The 18,808-nt window shown below is 50.5% G+C and overlaps 1 protein-coding gene across 2 annotated transcripts in view; it reads left to right on the top strand.

Moving 5' to 3' along the window:
• The window catches only part of IL1RAP (interleukin 1 receptor accessory protein), a 65,979-nt gene that overhangs the window by 14,106 nt on the left and 33,065 nt on the right, over nt 1–18,808 (top strand). For both annotated transcript variants that reach the window (XM_063306233.1, XM_063306234.1), the window contains exon 3: nt 12,646–12,716. In XM_063306233.1, coding sequence (XP_063162303.1) covers nt 12,647–12,716 — 70 coding nt within the window. In that variant the 5' untranslated portion in view covers nt 12,646. The remainder of the gene's footprint in view (nt 1–12,645; nt 12,717–18,808) is intronic.

Genomic DNA, 18,808 nt, shown 5'->3' with positions numbered 1-18,808 from the left:
GCCTTTTCTGAGAAGAGATTTGATTGCTCAAACATTTGTCTGTCCCCTTGGCTGTGAGAAATTAGGGAAGAGGTTCATCACGGAGAGCTTAATGAACCATCCTTAATGAAATCATCTGGAGAAAACTTGCATGACATTATTAAACCAGAAATGTTGAATCCACCCTTCCCAAAGTTCTCCTTGGCCGCAGCTGCCTCTCCGTAGTTGACCTGTATCTTGAATCTTTGTGATGTACAGTATCCCTGAGCCATCCTCTTCCTAGACCTTGGTTTCTGCAGAGATCCAGTAGAGTTTGGCATGGATAAGGTGGCACCTCACCCTTGACCTATGAAACACAGGCATTCTGAGGCTGCCTTAGCCACCCTGGGTCTCCCAGGTGTTTGTCACCCACATCTTGAATCAGCTCTAGATTGCCTTACCTTTGGCCATTGGGAACAGCTCTAGACAGCAAGTTTAGAGAGTCCTCAGTTGGCCAAGGCTGCTCTGCTCCATGGCCTTGTGGAAATGATGACATCAGGCTGAAGCTGCCTTCTTGCAACATTCTCACAGTCAGGAGGAACTGAATCCTGTTTGAGTCAGACAGTGTCATGAGTAAGGATGGTGAGCAGGGGGCTCCCACCCAGACTGTCAAGCGCATGTGTAGCACTGAGGAACTGTTCAGCCATTCAAAGAGACACAGATCGGGACCGCCTTAACCCTTGGGGGTTATATGGCTGGGTTTTTCCCACGCTTCCTCAGTTTGTTAGGATTCTTGTTAAGTACTAGTAATAAATATTAGAGACCAAGTCATTGTCTCAGTGTGTTTCCTGGTAGTCAGGACAGACAGAGAGAACAAGGGCAGGCAGTGTGCTGGGGCCCTATTCCAGAAAGTAGGCAGAGAAAGATATGGGAAAGGCAAAAATTGAGTTGTCTTTTTAAAATTTTATCATTCTGATACGCTTTCATTGTTTTTCCTTCTGTCACAATTTGGGGCCAAACTTTGGAGAGGATCTGCATGCCAGGTGGGGCTCATGTCGTCAAATTATGTTCATCGACTCCCCCCCCCCGCCCAGTACATCCCTCCTGGTACACTGCTGCCTCCCCATGAGGGAGAAGAAGGTCTTCAGGTGTCCTTTCTAGGGTCTGGTGTGGCTGCTGACCAAACAGGTAGCACTGAAGGTCAGTAGCCCGCCACAGCTCCAAAGCTAGGCAAACATCCACCCACGAGGGTCCAGTAGACATGACGCCACCAGCAAAGAATGGCGAAAGTAGAGTCACTAAAAGAAGGGGGGTCAAGCATAGGCTGGGAGCTGACGCCAAGATGTGGCATAAGGAAGCTGCCAGTGAAAGGACTGTGAGAGAGAGACTTGGAAATGTCAGAAAGAATGATAAGAACTCATGCGCGAACAGTTCTGTACTTACAAAAGAGACTTCTTGCAATCTGAGGGGAACTCTCTGATCTGTGTAAAGAAGACCAAGCGTGCTTCCAAGGGAATATTCCCCTGAAGTTACATCCCTAGAAACAGGCACCTACCACAGCATTATGCGTAGATCCAGCCAGATGACAATTCGTGGTCTGCAACCTTGGATGATCTCCCCCCTCTTTGCTTTTCAGTCTAATGGCTGAACCTACATTGGAATTGAGTAGCTTTGCTTCTTCTTCGTTACCTGTGGGTATTTTGGCGTCTTCAGTGAGCAGCGGCTGCACTGATTTCTTGCTCTTAATTTTATTTTGAACTTATCTGAAGAGGTCCTTTTTGCTGCTCTTAGCATCCTTGGCTAACCTCCGCTGACTCTGAACTTCTTCTTTCCTGATAAAAGTTCTACAGTTCTGGGTCTGCCCTCTTCCTTTCTGACCCGACGTCCCTCCATTTCCTGTAAATTTCCTTTTATAGTTTCAGATTTTCATTTTAGTTTCAGATCTTCATTTTTCATGCAGCTACACAGGCTCATTTTGAAGTCTTCCATTTTTCATCCTCCTCGGAATTATCTGCAATTTTACTTTAATATCTCCTTCCTTAGAAACTACCCCCCTCCTCGCATCTTCTTTTCCAATTACCTTCTCCTGCTATGAGATCCTACTTAGCATTGCTCTGAGTTAATTAAAATCTGGTTTCCTGAAGTCCAAGATACAGACACAACTACACTCAGTTTGACTTCACTGCTAACAGCCACAGTTGCGGGAGCGCTAAGAAGTTCCACGTTGGATCAGATCTGAGGTCTGTCAAGCCCCGTGTCTTATGTCTCTGGACACAAGTAGCGTGTGAAAGAGGCAAGCCTCCCATCGTTTGACCCAACATCTTTATTCTCCCTCTGTATGTAGCAGCGCATATTATTTTCATTGCGAGGACAAGCACGGCAAAGATAATAAATGCCTCTTTGTGCAATGGAGAGTCCCCTTTTGCTCCTAGATGTGTCCAGAGACAGAACCCTTCCCATTTCCAAGCGTTGTAGCCAGACCTGAGTTGGCGGGTTGAGGTTTCGCCCACAGCTGCCATAATGTTTGCACCGCATTGTCGTGTAGACCAACCATGGAGGCCTTGACCTTGCCTGATCAATGGAAAGCTTCCCCCACAAGTGATAAATATTGATGAAGGATGTTCAGCCCCGACCTCCTTTTCTTTGGAGATATGAGCTGTTGCACACTGAATGTTCTTCATAGACAGACTTTGTAGGGAGAATCTGTCGCTCTATGCTTGGCATGGATTGCGCATACAAATGCTTTCAGATTTAGTCTCTACTCACCAGGTTGGGAGTGATGGGGTTGTTTTCTGTCTTCTGAGGCTGTGGTGGAACTTTTGACTTGTCTAGTTCATCCCTCACATACACTCAAGTTGGGAAGTGACAAACCGGTGGCAAGAGTTTGCATGCATGCAAAAAGCTCTTTAGAGAGGGTCTTGGTCCGTGCAAGGTTGACACTCTGGCCATGTGCTGTGTAAAGCTGATAAGCAGCATATGGAGCTGGACCCGGAAGCCAGTGTAGCTACAGAGCAGTGGTGTTATATGTCGGTATTGTGAAAGGCCAGAATTGCCTGTACCACCTCATTCTGGACCTGTTGCAGCTTCCAAATACTGTTCAAGGGCAGTTCTCATCTTGCCCACAGCCGTGTGTGTGCATTACGTGCCGTGAGTGCCAAGGGCCTTACACACATTGTGACACATTAGGGAAAGACCAAGAGTTCACTGATTTAACACATTAACATGCCTACATCCGAAGAGTTTTCTTCAAAGGGCACAAATGCTTTGCTGTGATTTATAGTCCCAGGAATTCCTTATCTGCGTTCTGCATTTGGGACTTCTGCCTAGTGATTTCGCCTGCAAAATTAGAAGCCAGAATGATTAATCATAGCGTATAGTCTATAAAAATGTTGTTTTTGCAATGTGACCTTGAGCGGTTTCATCCTTTCGTTTTATGCGATTTTGTAAGTGCACGAGGCTGATAATTGCTTGGAGAGGTTTCCTGCATTGATGGCTCTGTTCTTTGAGTTTGCGGCTGCGAAGGCAAACTCCCTCTTTGCACCAACCTGTCTGGAAATTCCCAGTGAACTTTAACCAAATGGGGGCATCGATCGGAGTGGCCCCTGGAAGAGCCATCCGGCTGAGCAGAAGGCGCTTTATGGTCCCTCACTCAATGGAGCCCAGATGGAGCGGCTGCAATTTTCTCCATTGTCCGTTTCCCCCAGCGATAAAACAGCAAGAACATTTCCTGAAGAACTTTTTCTCAGCATCCATTAAATCCTGGAAAGCCGTCTCCCTCGTGCCTGCACCACTGTTCTTTACAAATTACTTCCTTCCCCAATTTCAGTTGCTCCAGCTCTCTGTTTCAGGGGCTTGGCCAGGACCTGGGTTCAGTTTGCAGGGCTCCACTGAGGAGGAGGCTTGACCTGAATTCTGGAGCAGGAAGTCTGGCCAATGTTTGTGCACCCAAGAGAAAATAAGAGGAGGTTTTTCTCTCTCACAGACACGCACAGAGACTGCAGTCATTTTGAGCTAGGTCTGTCTAAGCTGCGATCCAGTTGCATAAAAATTACATAAAAACCTGGAGACGGGATTAGCTGCAAAGCCAGTCCTGCCCCACATTTTATTCTCAGAGTTGCTGACCCGCTGTTGGGACATTAGAACTTAGAAGCACTTTAGAAGTTAGAATTGTTAGAAGTTTCTAACTTCTAACTTAGACGTTTCATCAGGAAAGTGAACGTAATTGCACCCTCTCCCCCAGGTTCATATTTCTGACAACGAAAGCCCTCGAGGACTTTGAATCCAGCCCCTCCCCAGAGCCGAAATCGAACTAAAGAACCCGGGGCTGCCTGGGAACCTGCATGCAGACACGGGTCTGGACCAGGGTAGGAACGAGAGGTGAGGTGGGCAAAGTAAGGGCGTTATGCAACATGTTCACTCAAGTGGGGAATGGCAACTACAGGTAGTCCTCGCTTAACAACCACTCGTTTAGTGATGGTTTGGACTTACGACGGTGCTGAAAAAACTGACTTATGACCAGTCCTCACACTTATGACCATCGCAGCGTCCCATGCTCGCTTGATCACCATTTTCAACCTTTCCAGCCAGCTTCTGGCAGGCAAAATCAATGGAGAACTGTGTGTTTCACTTAATGACCATGTGGTTTGCTTAACACCCACAGTGATTTGCTTAATGACTGCTGCAAAAAAAGGTCATAAAATCAGCTCAGACTCTCTTAATGACCACTTCACTTAGCAACCAAAATTCCAGTCTCAATTGTGGTCATTAAGCGAGGACTACTTGTAAAGGGACGCGGTGGCGCTGCGGGTTAAACCGCTGAGCTGCTGAGCTTGCCGATCTGAAGGTCGGCGGTTCGAATCCGCGTGACGGGGTGAGCTCCCGTTGCTAGTCCCAGCTCCTGCCAACCTAGCAGTTCGAAAACATGCCAATGTGAGTCAATTAATAGGTACCGCTTCAGCGGGCAGGTAACGGCGTTCCGTGTAGTCATGCTGGCCACACGACCACAGAGGAAGTGTCTACGGACAAACGCCGGCTCTTCGGCTTTGAAACGGAGATGAGCACCGCCCCCTAGAGTCGGACACGACTGGACTTAATGTCAAGGGAAACCTTTACCTTTACTTGTAATGAAAGGGGAGGGGTAATGGTTTAAGCCAGAATTAAAGTCCAAAGTGGCAGGTGTCATGTTGAATATGCCCATGTGCGTGCAAAAACTGAAGGAAGGTGGCTTGTTCAGTACAGCTGCTCCTTAGCCAGGTCTTGATGTTCTTCCTGAAGGCCAGAAGAGTGGGGGCCCACCTCAGCTCAGGGGGCAAGATGTTCCACAGGGCGGGGGCCACGGCGGAAAAGGCCCTCCTCCTGGACCCTGCCAGTCAGAATTCTTTAGCCAACGGGGTCTGCAATGTGCCCTTCCTGCCAGACCAGGTGGGACGGGTTGATGTGATTGGGGCAAGGGGGTCCCTCAGGTAGGGCTTTAAAGGTGATGACCAACACCTTGAACTGGATCCAGAAGCACACCGACCCCCAGCGCAGCTCCTGCCAGAGAGGCGTTACATTCATCAGCAGAGGGGCAGAATAATATTGAGGAACTGACTCACTGAAAAGCAAATGCACATGATGTGGCTGTCTTGGGTGCAGCCTGTGGACTTGGCTTTGGCATTCATTCCATGAAGCTAAAACTAGACTGAGTAGGAAATGCGTGAGGACAGAGAAGCCCCCCTTGCATCTGAACCGCGCCTTGAAGAGAGCACAAGAAAGAGAGAAGAAGGCCCCGTTTTCGTCCCTCAAGCACAGAACTTCTTGGCACTAACAGTTGGCCAGGTGAGAAACAGGTCCAGGGCCAGTGTGGGAAGACAACCTCCTCCTCCTCCTCCTCCTCTTTCTTCTCTCTCTCTCTCTCTCTCTCATTTGCTATTTGTCCCGAAAGCTGCAAGGGGCAAAGAGGAGATGAGAAGGATCACCGGGGTGCCCGGACAGTCCACTGGCCTGAAGGAAGAGGCTGCTGCTGGATTTGGCCATCTCCCTCTGGCATTCTTTGGCTAGTTCACAGGCAATCCTGTGGCTTAGCTGACCGGCTGATGACACCTCGGGAGAACCCAGCTCCCTTGAAGGGCACTAGCCGTCAAGTTGGCCCTGCACCGCCCTGTCTGCCGTCCCTCCTCAGCCTTCTCCCGGGCCCCCCTCTGCTGATTGGTCCCGAACAAAACCGGTCACCAGCCCAGCTGGAGAGCCTCTGTGGGCAGCCCCTGTTGCTGCTGCTGTGCTCCCCCAATTCAGAGGCCGAGCGGGCAGAGCTCTCTGGCCGTAAAGGCCTGGGCCAAGCCCTTCTGCTTTTTCTGCCAGTCTCCAACGGCCAAACTGGGATAGATTCTCCAGCGCTTTATGGCTCTCCGGTGAAATCTGTACGGTCTGCAGCTTAGTGGGCCAGCTGCCAGCATAATCGTGCAATTTATTTCTTGATTGGAGCATTTTATATCCCTCTTCCTTTCTGAGCTCAAAACAGCAGAGGTGGGTCCCTCCGGTTTACCCACAGGAGGAGTCTGGCCTCCGGGAGAGTCACCCAGTTAATGGAGGTGGCTGCTGGGTGGAATTGCCCTTTGTCCATGCCGGGAAAACCTTCCAGCTGCTGCAGGAACAAATGGCCAAGGAGGAGCGAAAATGCAGGGGAAGTTTATAAGCTTGGAAGTTTATCCCAAGTGGGTGCAAGCTGGCTTCCTTGCAGAGTGGCACCCTCTTCTTCCCCAGAGACGCCCACGTGCAGCCGGTCCACGCATGAGCCAAGAGGCCCCTCAGAGGCCGCTCCCAGATTTTCCAGCACACTCGGCAGACGCTCTCCCCACTTTTTGCTTATTAAGCAGTGATGATCGAGGCATGAAAAAAAGCCAGGATTTGGCAACTGTTGGAAAATGTATTGCTCAATAGCGTTTTCTGCACTGGTTGTATCAGGAGTGGGGTGAAAAAAGTCAGCCACCACCAGGTGCTCGATGCCCACCCTTTTTTATGGTCATAAAAATGGGCAGGACTTTGACTGCCACCACTGTGATTTGTTGACAGCCCCGGGCTAGATGAAAATAGAAGTGCAAATGCCATTGTCTTCCTAGTTAATTCAGATGCCAAATTGCTGAAAGGTGGCTAACAGATGGCTGGATTGACTTTGCACCCACTGAGCAGATCAGCTTAGAGACCAAGGGGCCAAATTTGCATAGTGCGCTAAACTGGGTTATTGTGAAGCCAGCCCAGTTAGTTGATTCCCGCTTGAGTGTCCTGCAGGAACCTGGGAAATGGGTTGGTGCAGGAACCAGACAGGTCCGGTGTGTTGTGTGGATGCAGCCTGAACGCACTGTCCCTTCTAGAGGGTGGGCAGGGGCGGGGGATGTTTGGGTGCCCCTGGCTGGGATTCCTCTCCATTGCTAGCTCTGGAGCACAGAAACATGGAGTCTGGTGGCAAACGGAGTCTTTGTGCTCCCAAGCTTCATTCTGACACTGGTCAGAGAAAGAGCTTCTCAGAATAAATCCACGTCTCAAATCAAGAGGGTTATTAAAAAGATGGGATGGGGAATTTGATGTCAACTTCCGAGCTGCACAGAACTCTTAAAAGGGCACCTTGGAAAACCAACAGTTTTAATCAGGGAGTGCCAACTACTCTGGGCCACAATTCTCCAGTGCATAGAGAGCCCTAATGGAGCCTGGAGGGTCGGGCATCTGTAAACCCAGAGCCAAGCCAAATCTGGGCAGATGGACCAAGCCATTCCATTTTTGTCTAGGGCATATGCAGATGGTTTTGGACCCCACTGCAGCAGTGGCATCAGTCATCCGCCAGAGCAGCTCAAAGCAAAATTAAAATAGATTTCCTGTGTTTAGGCTGAGGGCTTGTTGCCAGGGCATTTGGCTCTGGTTGCTAAGGGTATGTTTGCTGAATGACAAATTGTCATTAGGCCTTGCCCAGAGGAGGACTCGGGCCTCTGGCTCCACCAGGTCCTTGAGAAACAAAAGGGGCCAAGAGGGGCCTGCCTGGGAGGCAAAGGGAGGATTCGTCCCTCCCCAGCACGGTCTTCCCCACAGCTGGGACATGAGGGTCCTTGGGGGGCGGGTGCTGCATCTAAATGATGCCAAGATGTAAAGGGAGATGAACGCTCGACTCTGGGAACATCCCCCTGGACAGTGGAAAGGCACCCGCGGGATTGCACCAGGAATCCTCGGGGCATCCTAAAGGAGGGGGCTGAGAAAGGTTTAGGGCATCTTCCCCCAACCTGGTACCCTCCAGACCACTGTTTCTCAACCCTGGCACCTTGAAGACGGGTGGACTTCCTAGCTGGCTGGGGAATCCTGGAAGTCCACCCACCTTCGAGGTGCCAGGGTCGAGAAACACTGCTCCAGACAGGCCTCGTCTCAATTCTCACACATCCCAGCTGAGCATCTGGGCGGAGGCAGGTTGGGGAAGGCGCAACCTGAAGAATCCACATGCATTTTAGCTCTGCCAAGGAAGGAAAACTTTTCCACTGGACCCACCCCATGACAGAAAGATTTGTGCGGCTTTCTTCTTGGGGTTGGGAAGATGCTTTGGTGCTTCCAGCCATCGGTGGCTTCCTCCCTCCCTCCCTATTGGCTCAGCGCTCTAGCAGGACGAGCACCCGGGGTGGCAAAGGCCAGGGTGGCAGGGCATTTGGGGCGTTGTACTCTGGAGGATAGAGAAGACGGCAGGGGACATCTTCCGGCTGATCACAGCAGAGGCAGGGGACAAAAAGTCGCAACTGTCTAGAAAAGGAAGACCTTGAAAGTCTGGAAGGAAAATCCTTTCATTTATTTGCCCAAACACTCCAGTTTCTTGTTCCAGGCACTTGTCAGTTCTGCTCTGACGAGAGAGCTGCTCTGGGACTTTGAAGAGGGGCCGGTAAATAAATTGCGCCATCTCCTCCTGCTTCTGCCATCCCCATTGAGCATTTGGTTTTGTTCTCTGCGTGCTTCCCTTTCAGAGGATCTCAGGACAGGGTGGGGATCTTGACCTGCTGTTCAGTCCTTCTGCTTCTCCTTTACATCACTGCAACCCAGTGGCTTGTGTGACTCAGGGCCCTTCATTAAATAATCCTCCCCGTTTGCAGAAACCTAGCATGTCAGGGAGAGAACCTACTCCCTGAGGTGATACTTTTCTGCATGTGGTGGCCTTTCTTACTATTTCTCTTGCAAGGGAGCATCCTGTCTTGAGCTTCCATCTGTGCAGTTTGAAACAGGACCAAAGGCGGTGTTTCATCGCTTCACTGGCTGTTTGCCTAGCTATGGCCAGCCTTGTTGGTTGCGCCGCAGAGAAGACCTGACTTGCGAGAAAAGGGCCAGGGGATATGCGGGGACCTGGCACAGTCCCCTCTGCTTAGCCCTGCTGGGACCTCTTTTAGCAGTTTGAGCCCGGCGTTGTCCTTGTCCCCAGTGCGAGGGGAAGACGGGCGATCCAGTCCTCCCCAGCCCCAAGTTGTATGGACTGCAGCTCCCATCTCCTACCTGAGGGTCCTGGTCAGAGTGCCGGCCCCGTCCAGCTGAGATGGGTCCATCCTCCTCAGCCCCCTAATTCAGGGCTGGCGCCCCCGCACTCTTGTCCGGCAGGGTGGCAGCCTCTGGCTGTCCTGGGCTGCCTTTGGACAGGCGTTGAGCAGAGCCCGTCTTGGCTTCCCATGTTGTTTTCCTCCCTTCTTTAATGAGCTGCCGGCATCAAGGGAAAAGGGAGCTAATTAGAGTGTCTGGGAAACTACAGGGCCAACAGGAGATGTCTTTCACGTGGAGAGGTCTGGAAGAGGGCATTGGATGCGCAACCAAGGCCGTTCCCTTGCTTGCAGTGTCAGTTCTGGAAGAAAATCCTGGAGCAAAACATCTGGGTGGTCTGCAGGAAATGCTACCTGCAGAGCACCCATCTGGGCACCTGAAAGACCCAGGCTGGAATAACCCTGCCCAGAATAAGCCTGTGGGAGTCCACAGGCAGGCAAGTGGTGACCGAGTTCATCCCTCTTCTGCCTTGGTCCGGCACATTGCGCCAAGCGGGCTGGGTTCAAGCACCTCCCCCTGCAGTGGAGCCAAGCTGTGCCAATGCCCTGCGGCCCCTTTCCTGCAGCTGGTGGAGCTTGGTAGGCCAGGAAGTTAATCTCACCTCTCTCTGACTAAAGAAAACGAGGGAAATGGGGAAAATTCCTCCTGTGGGCATCCGTGGCTTGGAGGGGACAAGAGCGGGGAGTGTCTTTATGCATGTAATGGCCCAAATCTAGGATGGGGGAGACCTAGCATGGCAGAAGGATGAGTAAAAGGTCACCCCAGTCTGCCACAGGTGAAACATGAGCCAGCGGTGTGACGCAGCTGCTAAAGAGGCCAACCCTGTCCTGTGGTGGAGCACAGCCTCCCAATCTGGGGAAGCCGTCGATCTTTATTTCTTAAGCTTGTGTACCGTCCACCTCCCAGTGACTTGACTCTGCCCTGGTGAGGTCTCGTGTGGAGCCCCACGTCCAGTTCAGGAAGGCCAGTGGCAATTGGGAGCAAGTTCTGAACAGGGACAGAGAAGGACCTGGGAATGTTCAGATTCCAGAAAAAAAGACTGAGGGTTGATGTTGAAGCAGCCTGCCAGCATCCAAAGGTGGTCCCAAAAAAGCAGAGAATTTGGTCTTGATTGCCGGAAGGGGGCTGAAACTAGAGGAAAGTAGATCTGGGTTTGAAATTTGGGCAGATTTCCTGATGTCAGGCAATGGAGTAGCAGCCCCATACCCGGAGGTCTTGAAACAGGGGTTGGATAGATCAGAAATGCTTCAGCAGATCCTCCGCCAGGCAGGGGCTGGACTAGATGACTGCCGAGGTCCCTTCCTGCTCCACAATATGATTGTATTTTAATTCATATTGTTTTAGATTTTGAATGCCTGTTTGGCAACTGCCTAGCTTATATACTGTTTTTAGTTTACATTTTTTTTATTTGATTGTATCTGCTTTTATTCAAATTGTATTTTTTAGTGTGTTTTATTGCCAACAGCCCAGAGCGCTTTGGATATGAGGCACTTTAAACTTTTTAATAAATCAGTGATTTTATAACTCTGTTTTGGGGCAACCAAGGGCAGCAGTGAAGAACTGTAAGCTACAAGGAAGGAGGTTCAGGCTGGACATCAAGAGGAACCTCTTAATTGCTCAATTTTTGTCTGTCAAGAGATGCTTTAATGGAGCCTGCGCTCAGCTAGATGACCTCTAAGGTCTGTTTCAGCTGTATCTGGTTTTGTGATTCTCTTGTGCCACTCCAGACAGTGGGTTAATTCAGGGACACGTCACAGGGATAAGCAGCCTTCCCATCGCAAAATGGGCATGCTGGGCCTTGTTTTCTACCCACGCTCAGCCTTTTTTCGGAATATGCGCTTCTCTATCTCTGTGATATAGTAGGAGATGAAGTCCAGTATATGTACCCTTTTTAATTTTACTGCCCTGTGGATGATTTCTTTTCTTTGCCACCCCTTCTGCCTGCCTGCTTTTCCTAGACAAAATGAAGATAGGCTACCTTCCTCGAAATTCAACTGCTTATGGCTTTGCAACAATAAATAAAACATTTCAAAGTAAATTCAGTCTATCAGCGCATCGCCTGTATGAACTACGTTTTTCAGTTTTACACCCCCAATGTGCTTTTATGAGCCATCCAAATTGTACCCTGTACTGTATATCTAATAAAGAAAACCAGTCCCTTTGTGAATCCGTGTAAAGAATGCTAAAATAAGTATGCTTATCTTTCCGTAGTATTTCCCTGGGTTTTCCCCAAAGGGGAAAATGCCCCTGGGGTGGGTGGGTGGTTTTTCTGCTGCTTAAAAAAATTCAGAAATGTTGCATCACCACCCCTGGCTGAATGCGCAGAAGTGAGTTAGGACCAAGCTTTGAAGCCCGGGGCCCCTTGTCCCCTGGGTTGAGCCCAGAACGCGGTCTTGCAGGCCGTGTGGTTTGTGGGTTTCGCCCAGCACCAACCGCATCAGCGTCACAGACCCACTTTCCCAGTCACAGCTTCCACTTTCGATTCTGGCTGTGTCTTGCTGTGGCTTCATCCCTGTGCATATGCTCAGCGTGGGAAATGGGGAGAACAGGCATGTGGCTTCACAAGAGGGAGCGAGGTGGGACCGTGTTTCGAGACTGGGGAAGCCGGGCTCGGGTGGAGACGTTTAGGCAGGATTCTCAGGCCAAACTGTGCTTAAGTTTGCTCCCTGCCATTGCTGTGTGATGGTTAAGTCTTTGATAGGCTGCGTTCATGCTTTACAGTGATGGTTTTGTTTTTGAATACTACGCTAGGCTTTGCTAAGGAGACAGTGGTGTCTTTGTAAAAGCAATCCCAGTAAGAAAAATAAGGAAGACAGGCTCAGGCCATACCTGCCAGGTCTAGGAAGGACTGAGGAACCACAGAGAGATTTCCGAAGCTCTCACCCCACAGGGAGCGGCTCCAGTCCCTGTGCCTGAATCTCTCTTGCTGGCGTTTCCTCCTGCTGCTCCTCGCCCTCGCCCTCGCCCTCGCCCTCCCCTTTCCCTTCTTATCCACATTGGAGTTTTAAGCTCTTGGGGCAGACATCTGGCTGGCACTGCATGAGACCCCAAGTCTGCTGATGAGGTCAGTTTTCACATAGCCCTTCCCCAAGGAACAGCGGATGGCGCAGTCTCTGGACCAACGCTCTACACGCCTGTCTGTCCTTGTCTTCTGTGCAGGATGAAGGTCCACCGTGTCGTCCTTCTTGCTCTCTGCCTCCACACGCCTCACCTGCTCGTCAGCACCTCTGGTGAGTGAGCCACGGATTTCAGCTCGTGCAGAACAGGAGGGTGGGGGCTGCATTCACACAACACACCAACCTTGGCACCGAATGAGCCCATAGAAGCATAGATCACCCAGAGGGCTGAGTTGACCCTCAAAAAACCTCACCAGCGGACCTTTCATTGACCAGGTCACATGGGTTGTGTGAACACAGCCAACGGGGATAGCAAAATTCTCCTCCCCCACCCCCAACCCCCAGTTTTCATTCAGTTTGAAAGAGATCGGAACAGTGGAGAATATCTGTCGCTCAGGGGTGAACGGCAGGATTCTCGGTGCTTTCTGACCCTGGTTTTCTGTCTGCGGACATTTTGTTACCAGTCTAGAGTCACCTACGTGCGATGAGAAGCTATATAAATTTTAATAATAATAATAATAATAATAATAATAATAATAATAGCAGCAGCCTCACCAATGCTATGACATGGAGGCTTTTGAAATGTAGCGGCTTGTCCTACCAGCCGTGCGTGGCCGGGGGCAGGAACCGCTCACGGGCGATACGGTTTCCTCGTTGATCGGCCTTCGCTCTGCCTGGCGCTTCCTGCGGTGATCCGGTGAGGCTCCTTGTTGACCTGGGTTTGGGTCAATGGGTGTGGGAGAAGGGTGGACACCTTCACAGCTGTTGCCCGTTCTTTCACCCTTGGGCGTTCCTCTTCAGGGCTTCCTAGCGAGCCTCTTTCTGTATGCTTCTGGTTGGCTAATTTGCCAGAGCGCCAAGTTCTCTCGGGTGCCCGGACCTGGCTCGGTCTAAAATGACTAGTTTCCTGGTTGAAATGCTGGCGGAACTTGTCTGCGTACTGGGGAGTTGAAGAGTTTTCTTCTGACTGCCGAGTGAGGTTCATTCTGCCAGTTGGGAGTGCCGGCAGGGTGTGGTCAAAAAAGTCCAGATGGGGGTTGAGAAGGCGCGACTGAAGCTCTGCCTGTTTTTTACATGTGATGCAAAAAGCAGGCGGAGCCTCAACTGCACCGTCATGGCTGCTCGCTTGACCTTTTTTGACCACATCCTGCAGATCCCCCTGCAGCCAGTCCTCTCCTTGTTAGGGTTACGTGGTGGTTTTTGCGGTCCTTACATTCTGGGTTGTAAATTACTTTACAGGTAGCCCTTGCTTAACAACCATTCATTTAGCAACAGTTCAGACTTATTGTCCTAACAGCCAGGAACCACGCTGAGACAAGGAATAAGTCTCTAGTGTTTTATTACTGCTACATAACAGAGAATCCTAACAAACTGAAGAAGTGTGGGAAAACCCAGGCATATAAACCCCAAAGACTAAGGCGGGCCCGATCTGTGTCTCTTTGAATGGCCACCTAATTCCTCAGTACTACGCATGCGCTTTACAGCCTGGATGGGACCTCCCTGCTCGCCATCCTCACTCATGACATTTATGATGGTGCTGAAAGAAACCTGACTTACGACCAGTCCTCGCACTTATGGCCATTGCAGCATCCTCACTGTCATGTGATTGCCATTTTCAACCTTCCCAGCCAGCTTCCAGCCAGCAAAATCAATGGGGAACCACGTGATTCGCTTAACCACTATGTGGTTCACTTAATTACCATGTGATTCACTTAACAACTGCCGCAAAACTGGTCATAAAATCAGGTTGGATTCAATTAATGACTGCATCACTTAGCGACCAAAATTCCAGTCTCAGTTGTGGCCGTTAAGCAAGGACTACCTTTATGTTCTTTTGTTTTTTGGCTAGTGGGTCATTGGGTTGGCTCCGAATGGTTCAGAGGGGATTTGTGGGTTGGTGGGCTACTGGGATGCCAAGTGGGGGGTTCCTGCAATGCTTTTCATGGCTGGAAAAGTTCCTGGGGCTGTGAAGGTTGGGGACAGTGGTGAAGGTGCTGGACCAGAAACCCGGAGACCCTGAGTTCTAGTCCTCCCTTAAGGATGGAAGCCAGCCGGGGGACTTTGGGCCAGTCTTCCCCTCTCAGAACCACCTACCTCACAAGGTTGTTGTTGTGGGGAAAGCAGGAGGAGGGAGCATTCAGTATGCTGCCTTGATTTGTATAAAATAAAGGTGGGGCATAAATCAAATCAATAAATATGGTGACTGCCCGTATCGGAAGATGCTGCCTCCTACACGCACCATCCGAGCTGCTCTCTCAGACACAACGAGGATCGACCTTTTCGTCCTGCGGAAGCCTGGGAAAAGCCTGGGGCCGTTTCCTTCCCTTATGGGAGGTCTCTTTATCTGCATCGGGCCATAGGATGCAAGTGCGAGTTACAGTTAACCCCACTTTTCCTGAAAACAGCGGTCTGTTTCTGGCCCGAAGCTGCCTCTGTGTTTCTTGGAACTTCGGCGTCTGCCCAAGAGTGCAAACCAGCCATCCCGTTTTGCACGGGTGTCATGGCAACTTATGCAGTCAGCTAGAGTGGTCTTGGGCCGCCTCAAAACGCGTGGACTTCAGCTCCCAGAGCTCTCCCCAGAGGCTGTGCTGGTTGGGGGCTTCTGGGAGTTGAAGTCCACCCAGCTGGACGTTGCCTGGGTTGGAAACCACCAAACTGAACTATGATGTTGTGCCTGATTGCTCCTCCAGGGCAGCTTGTGGATCAGAGCTTGCTTTTCTGGGTAAGTAAGTAGATGCTTTCAGCTCTGTGACAGGGTAGCAGAGCACAGAAATTCCGTCCTCTTAGGAAAACCCACTAACTCGGTTTGCGTCCTCAGTGAGGAAGACCTGCCATTTCAGCCTGTAGAAACCGCCTCTGCTCACTCACCTCGTTTCCAAGGCCTGGAGCGTTTCCTCCCTTCTGCAGCTCTGGCCAAGGCCAAGGCCTTGCTCCTTCGATCTGCATGATGTTTTGCTTTCTGGAAGGACTGAGCTTGGAAAATTACGGATGATGCAAGATGGGCTCCATCCAGTTTGACTGCTCTCGGCACTTCCTGCCCCGCCAGCAAACAGAGGGTGGGGATGCTTTAGGCTCGGAGGACAGGAGGAGGGTCTACCTGGGAGGAAAGAGCATGAATGCAGAGACCAAGCCCAGCCTGAGGCACAGCTGGGCATAACCCTCTCCCTCCTCATACGCAGAAGCACAGTGAATCGGAAGGAGCCTGGTAACACTTTTTCCAACTACCAAATTTTATTAAAAGGCATCAGCTTTCATGCTACCGCACTACTGATTTTTTTTGCTACTGTAGATTAACACGGCTCTCCTCCTACAAAGAAACACAATCAGTCACTCCAGGGATTCCTGGAATTCATATTCTCAACTCTGTTCTTGCCTGACAGATTAAGCCAGGAATGCTTGGTTTCAAAGGAGAACAAAGGAAGTGTGAACATCCAGAAGCAGCTCAAGGAAAAGACAGACGGCACTGGGCTTTTCTGCAGAAATGTTCTATGGGGAGGGCAAGGAAGCGGGGGTGGCGGCGAGTGGTGGAGGTGGGATCTTTCTGCGCATCAAACAAACATCGGAAGGGTCAGAGTCTTCCATAAAATTGCTGGCTGATGGGAACGTGGTGTGGCCATTGCTGCTGTCAAAATGCTCAGGATAATCTTGAATGGAAAATGAAAGAATGGAGACCATCTTGGACAAGTGGGTAACTTCAGTTATCCCCAGGTAGTGTGCCACATTTAAAGTAATGAGATAAGATGTTGGGGTTCCCCCATGGAAGGAAGTGCCTTTGGGGCTTTATCTGAAGCCGTATTTCTCAACCTCAGCTACTTTAAGAGGTGTGGACTTCAATTCCCACATTGGGAGTTGAAGTCCACACCTCTTAAAGTAGCTGAGGTTGAGAAACTCTGCTATGAAGTGTTGCCCAGAATGTAATGCAAAAAAGAAATGTTATTGAACCAACTGGAAACAGTGATCAAATTCAATTTATCTAATTGGAAGACTGTCGGAAATATCCAGCACAGTAGGTTCTGGCTTCTAAAGGGGACATTTCTTTAAAGCGAAAGAGTTGATAAAAGAGGAGATTAAAGGGGAAAGTAAAGCTATATTGATACAATCCTTGGAGATCATAAAAGGGGCACAGAAGGACAATTAGTGAGCAGTCGTTACAGGGGGACGGAAGGCTTCCTTTGGAAAATGGACGCGTTGTCTGAAGCAGCAAAACGCATCTTGCCCTTCCCTCAATGAGTCTGGTGCAGAATGGCTCCATGCAGTCATTTCTTTTCCCATCAGCCTGCTGCTCAGAGCGGACTAGAAGGAAGAAGGAAAGGAACTCTGTTGGTTAGCCATTGGCTGGGATTTATGGATGTTGTAGTCTGACTCAACTGACAATATTGCACGCAGCTGGAGAACCCCCTTTGCTGGGAGAACTGTGCCCCATCATGGAGCTTCAGGCACCGAAGAAGCTGCTGTGGGGTGGACTTTCCCTCCTGTGGCCACACTTGGAGGTCCAAGGGAGCTCTCCAGGGTGCTCTCCAGGGCCAGCTCCTTCCCAGGTCCTTTTGCTGCCGTGGTGCTTTCTTTCTACAGCCAGAAAAGTGCCTTTTCCAGGCCTTCCTCTTTCTCCAGCCAAAGAATGCAAAGGAAACCAAGACCACGCAGTAGATGCTGAGGCTGACTGGTGAAGCTTTCCTTTCTGTTGGCCAAGGGAGACTTGCAGACAGCAGGGCGTAGAAGGGTATGGAGATGGCCTTGAGGAAGGAATTCGGCCATTAGGAAAACACCAACTTGGCCCCGAAAGGGAGTGAGAAAGAAACTCAAGATTGCACTGCCTTGATGCTCATGGGTATAAGAGGGGGAAGTGAGACTCTGTCAGGTTTTGTCAGCCTTCCCAGGTAGACCAGTCAAGAAACACGACCAGATGAGCTCATTCTACTTTATTGTAAAGCTACACTGACAGAATCTTGCAAGTCGGAAAGTACAAATCTCCCACCGTCTCCTTACAGCCTGAGAAGCTAGGGAGGGTCCCTTCTGAGCCTCTTGCCCTCCCCATTATCCAGCCGTGGGCTCTGCCCTCTCTCATCTGACCGTTCCCTTGGCAGCATCTCTTCCCTCCGTCTCCCAAGGTCATTCCCACGCACAGGTAGTCCTCACCTTATGATTACAATTGGGACTGGAATTTCCATCATAAGTCATTGCAGTCATAAGTTGAGTCACCACGTGACTGGGCCTGATTTTGTTACCATTTTTTACATTGGTCGTTAAGCGAATCACCATGGTCATTAAGTGAATCCAGCTTCCCCAATGGGCATTTTTTGTTGGAAAATGGCAAAAAAAATCACAAAACACAATCATGTGACTGCAGGATGCTGCAACCAGTCGTAAATGCGAGCCAGTTGCCAAGTTCCTGAAATGTGATCATGTGACCGCAGGGGGGGTGGGGTGCGACATTTTACGATGCTCAGAAGTGCTTTACAGGGCGTAGAGCACCCGTTTTGAGGCCGTCGTAACTCCAGATCATCGTTAAACAAATGGTCCTAAGTCAAGGACTACCTGTACCATTACAGTTTTTCAAGATTCTGTTATTAGATGCTTTAACATTAAAGGGTATAAGAACAGAACCTTGAAAACCTGACAGGGATTCTGGTAATCCTTGTGGTGTCTGTTTCCTGACCTGGCCTACCTCGAAGGTGACACAGGGTCTCCCTTTCCCATCAGAAAGTCTGGGAGATGGAAGGAGCTCAAAGCTCCCTTGTTGGACCCGGAAGGGATCACGATGATTGAGTGGGTGGTTAGTGGGGTTGAACGGGCCTGGTGTCCTTTTCCCCCCTCGGCTCTGAGGACGCTGAGCTCGTGCGCCCGGTCTTGTCCCCCTGCAGAGACCAGGGGCGGGGAGCTGCTTGCACGCCAGATCGCCGCCCTCTCAGCAGCAAGCCTGCCCTTGGATTTCTAGGAATTCTCTCCTCGGTGCTGGCTTGCACTTTAAGAAGGACACTGGCCTCTTGGATGCTTCCAGTGCAAACGACGCAGTCAGTTGGCAGAATGTCCCAGAGTTCGTCGTCAATGGTCTCTGGTTTTCTCCACCTTCTTTTCTTCCTGCAGAAGATTCCCCCACCCCCACCCCGAGGCCAGGAGCCGGAGAGTGTCCAGTGGGGACCTGCAGGAGGAGCTTCCCTGGGAAGGGGGTGAGGCGGGGAGGGAGTCCTTCTGCAGCTGCCCCCCGT

This window comes from Candoia aspera, chromosome 6, assembly GCF_035149785.1.
Source record: "Candoia aspera isolate rCanAsp1 chromosome 6, rCanAsp1.hap2, whole genome shotgun sequence".
Classification (NCBI taxonomy): domain Eukaryota; kingdom Metazoa; phylum Chordata; class Lepidosauria; order Squamata; family Boidae; genus Candoia; species Candoia aspera.
The sequence above is the reverse complement of the archived record's forward strand: the minus strand, read 5'-3'. Positions and strand labels throughout refer to the sequence as shown.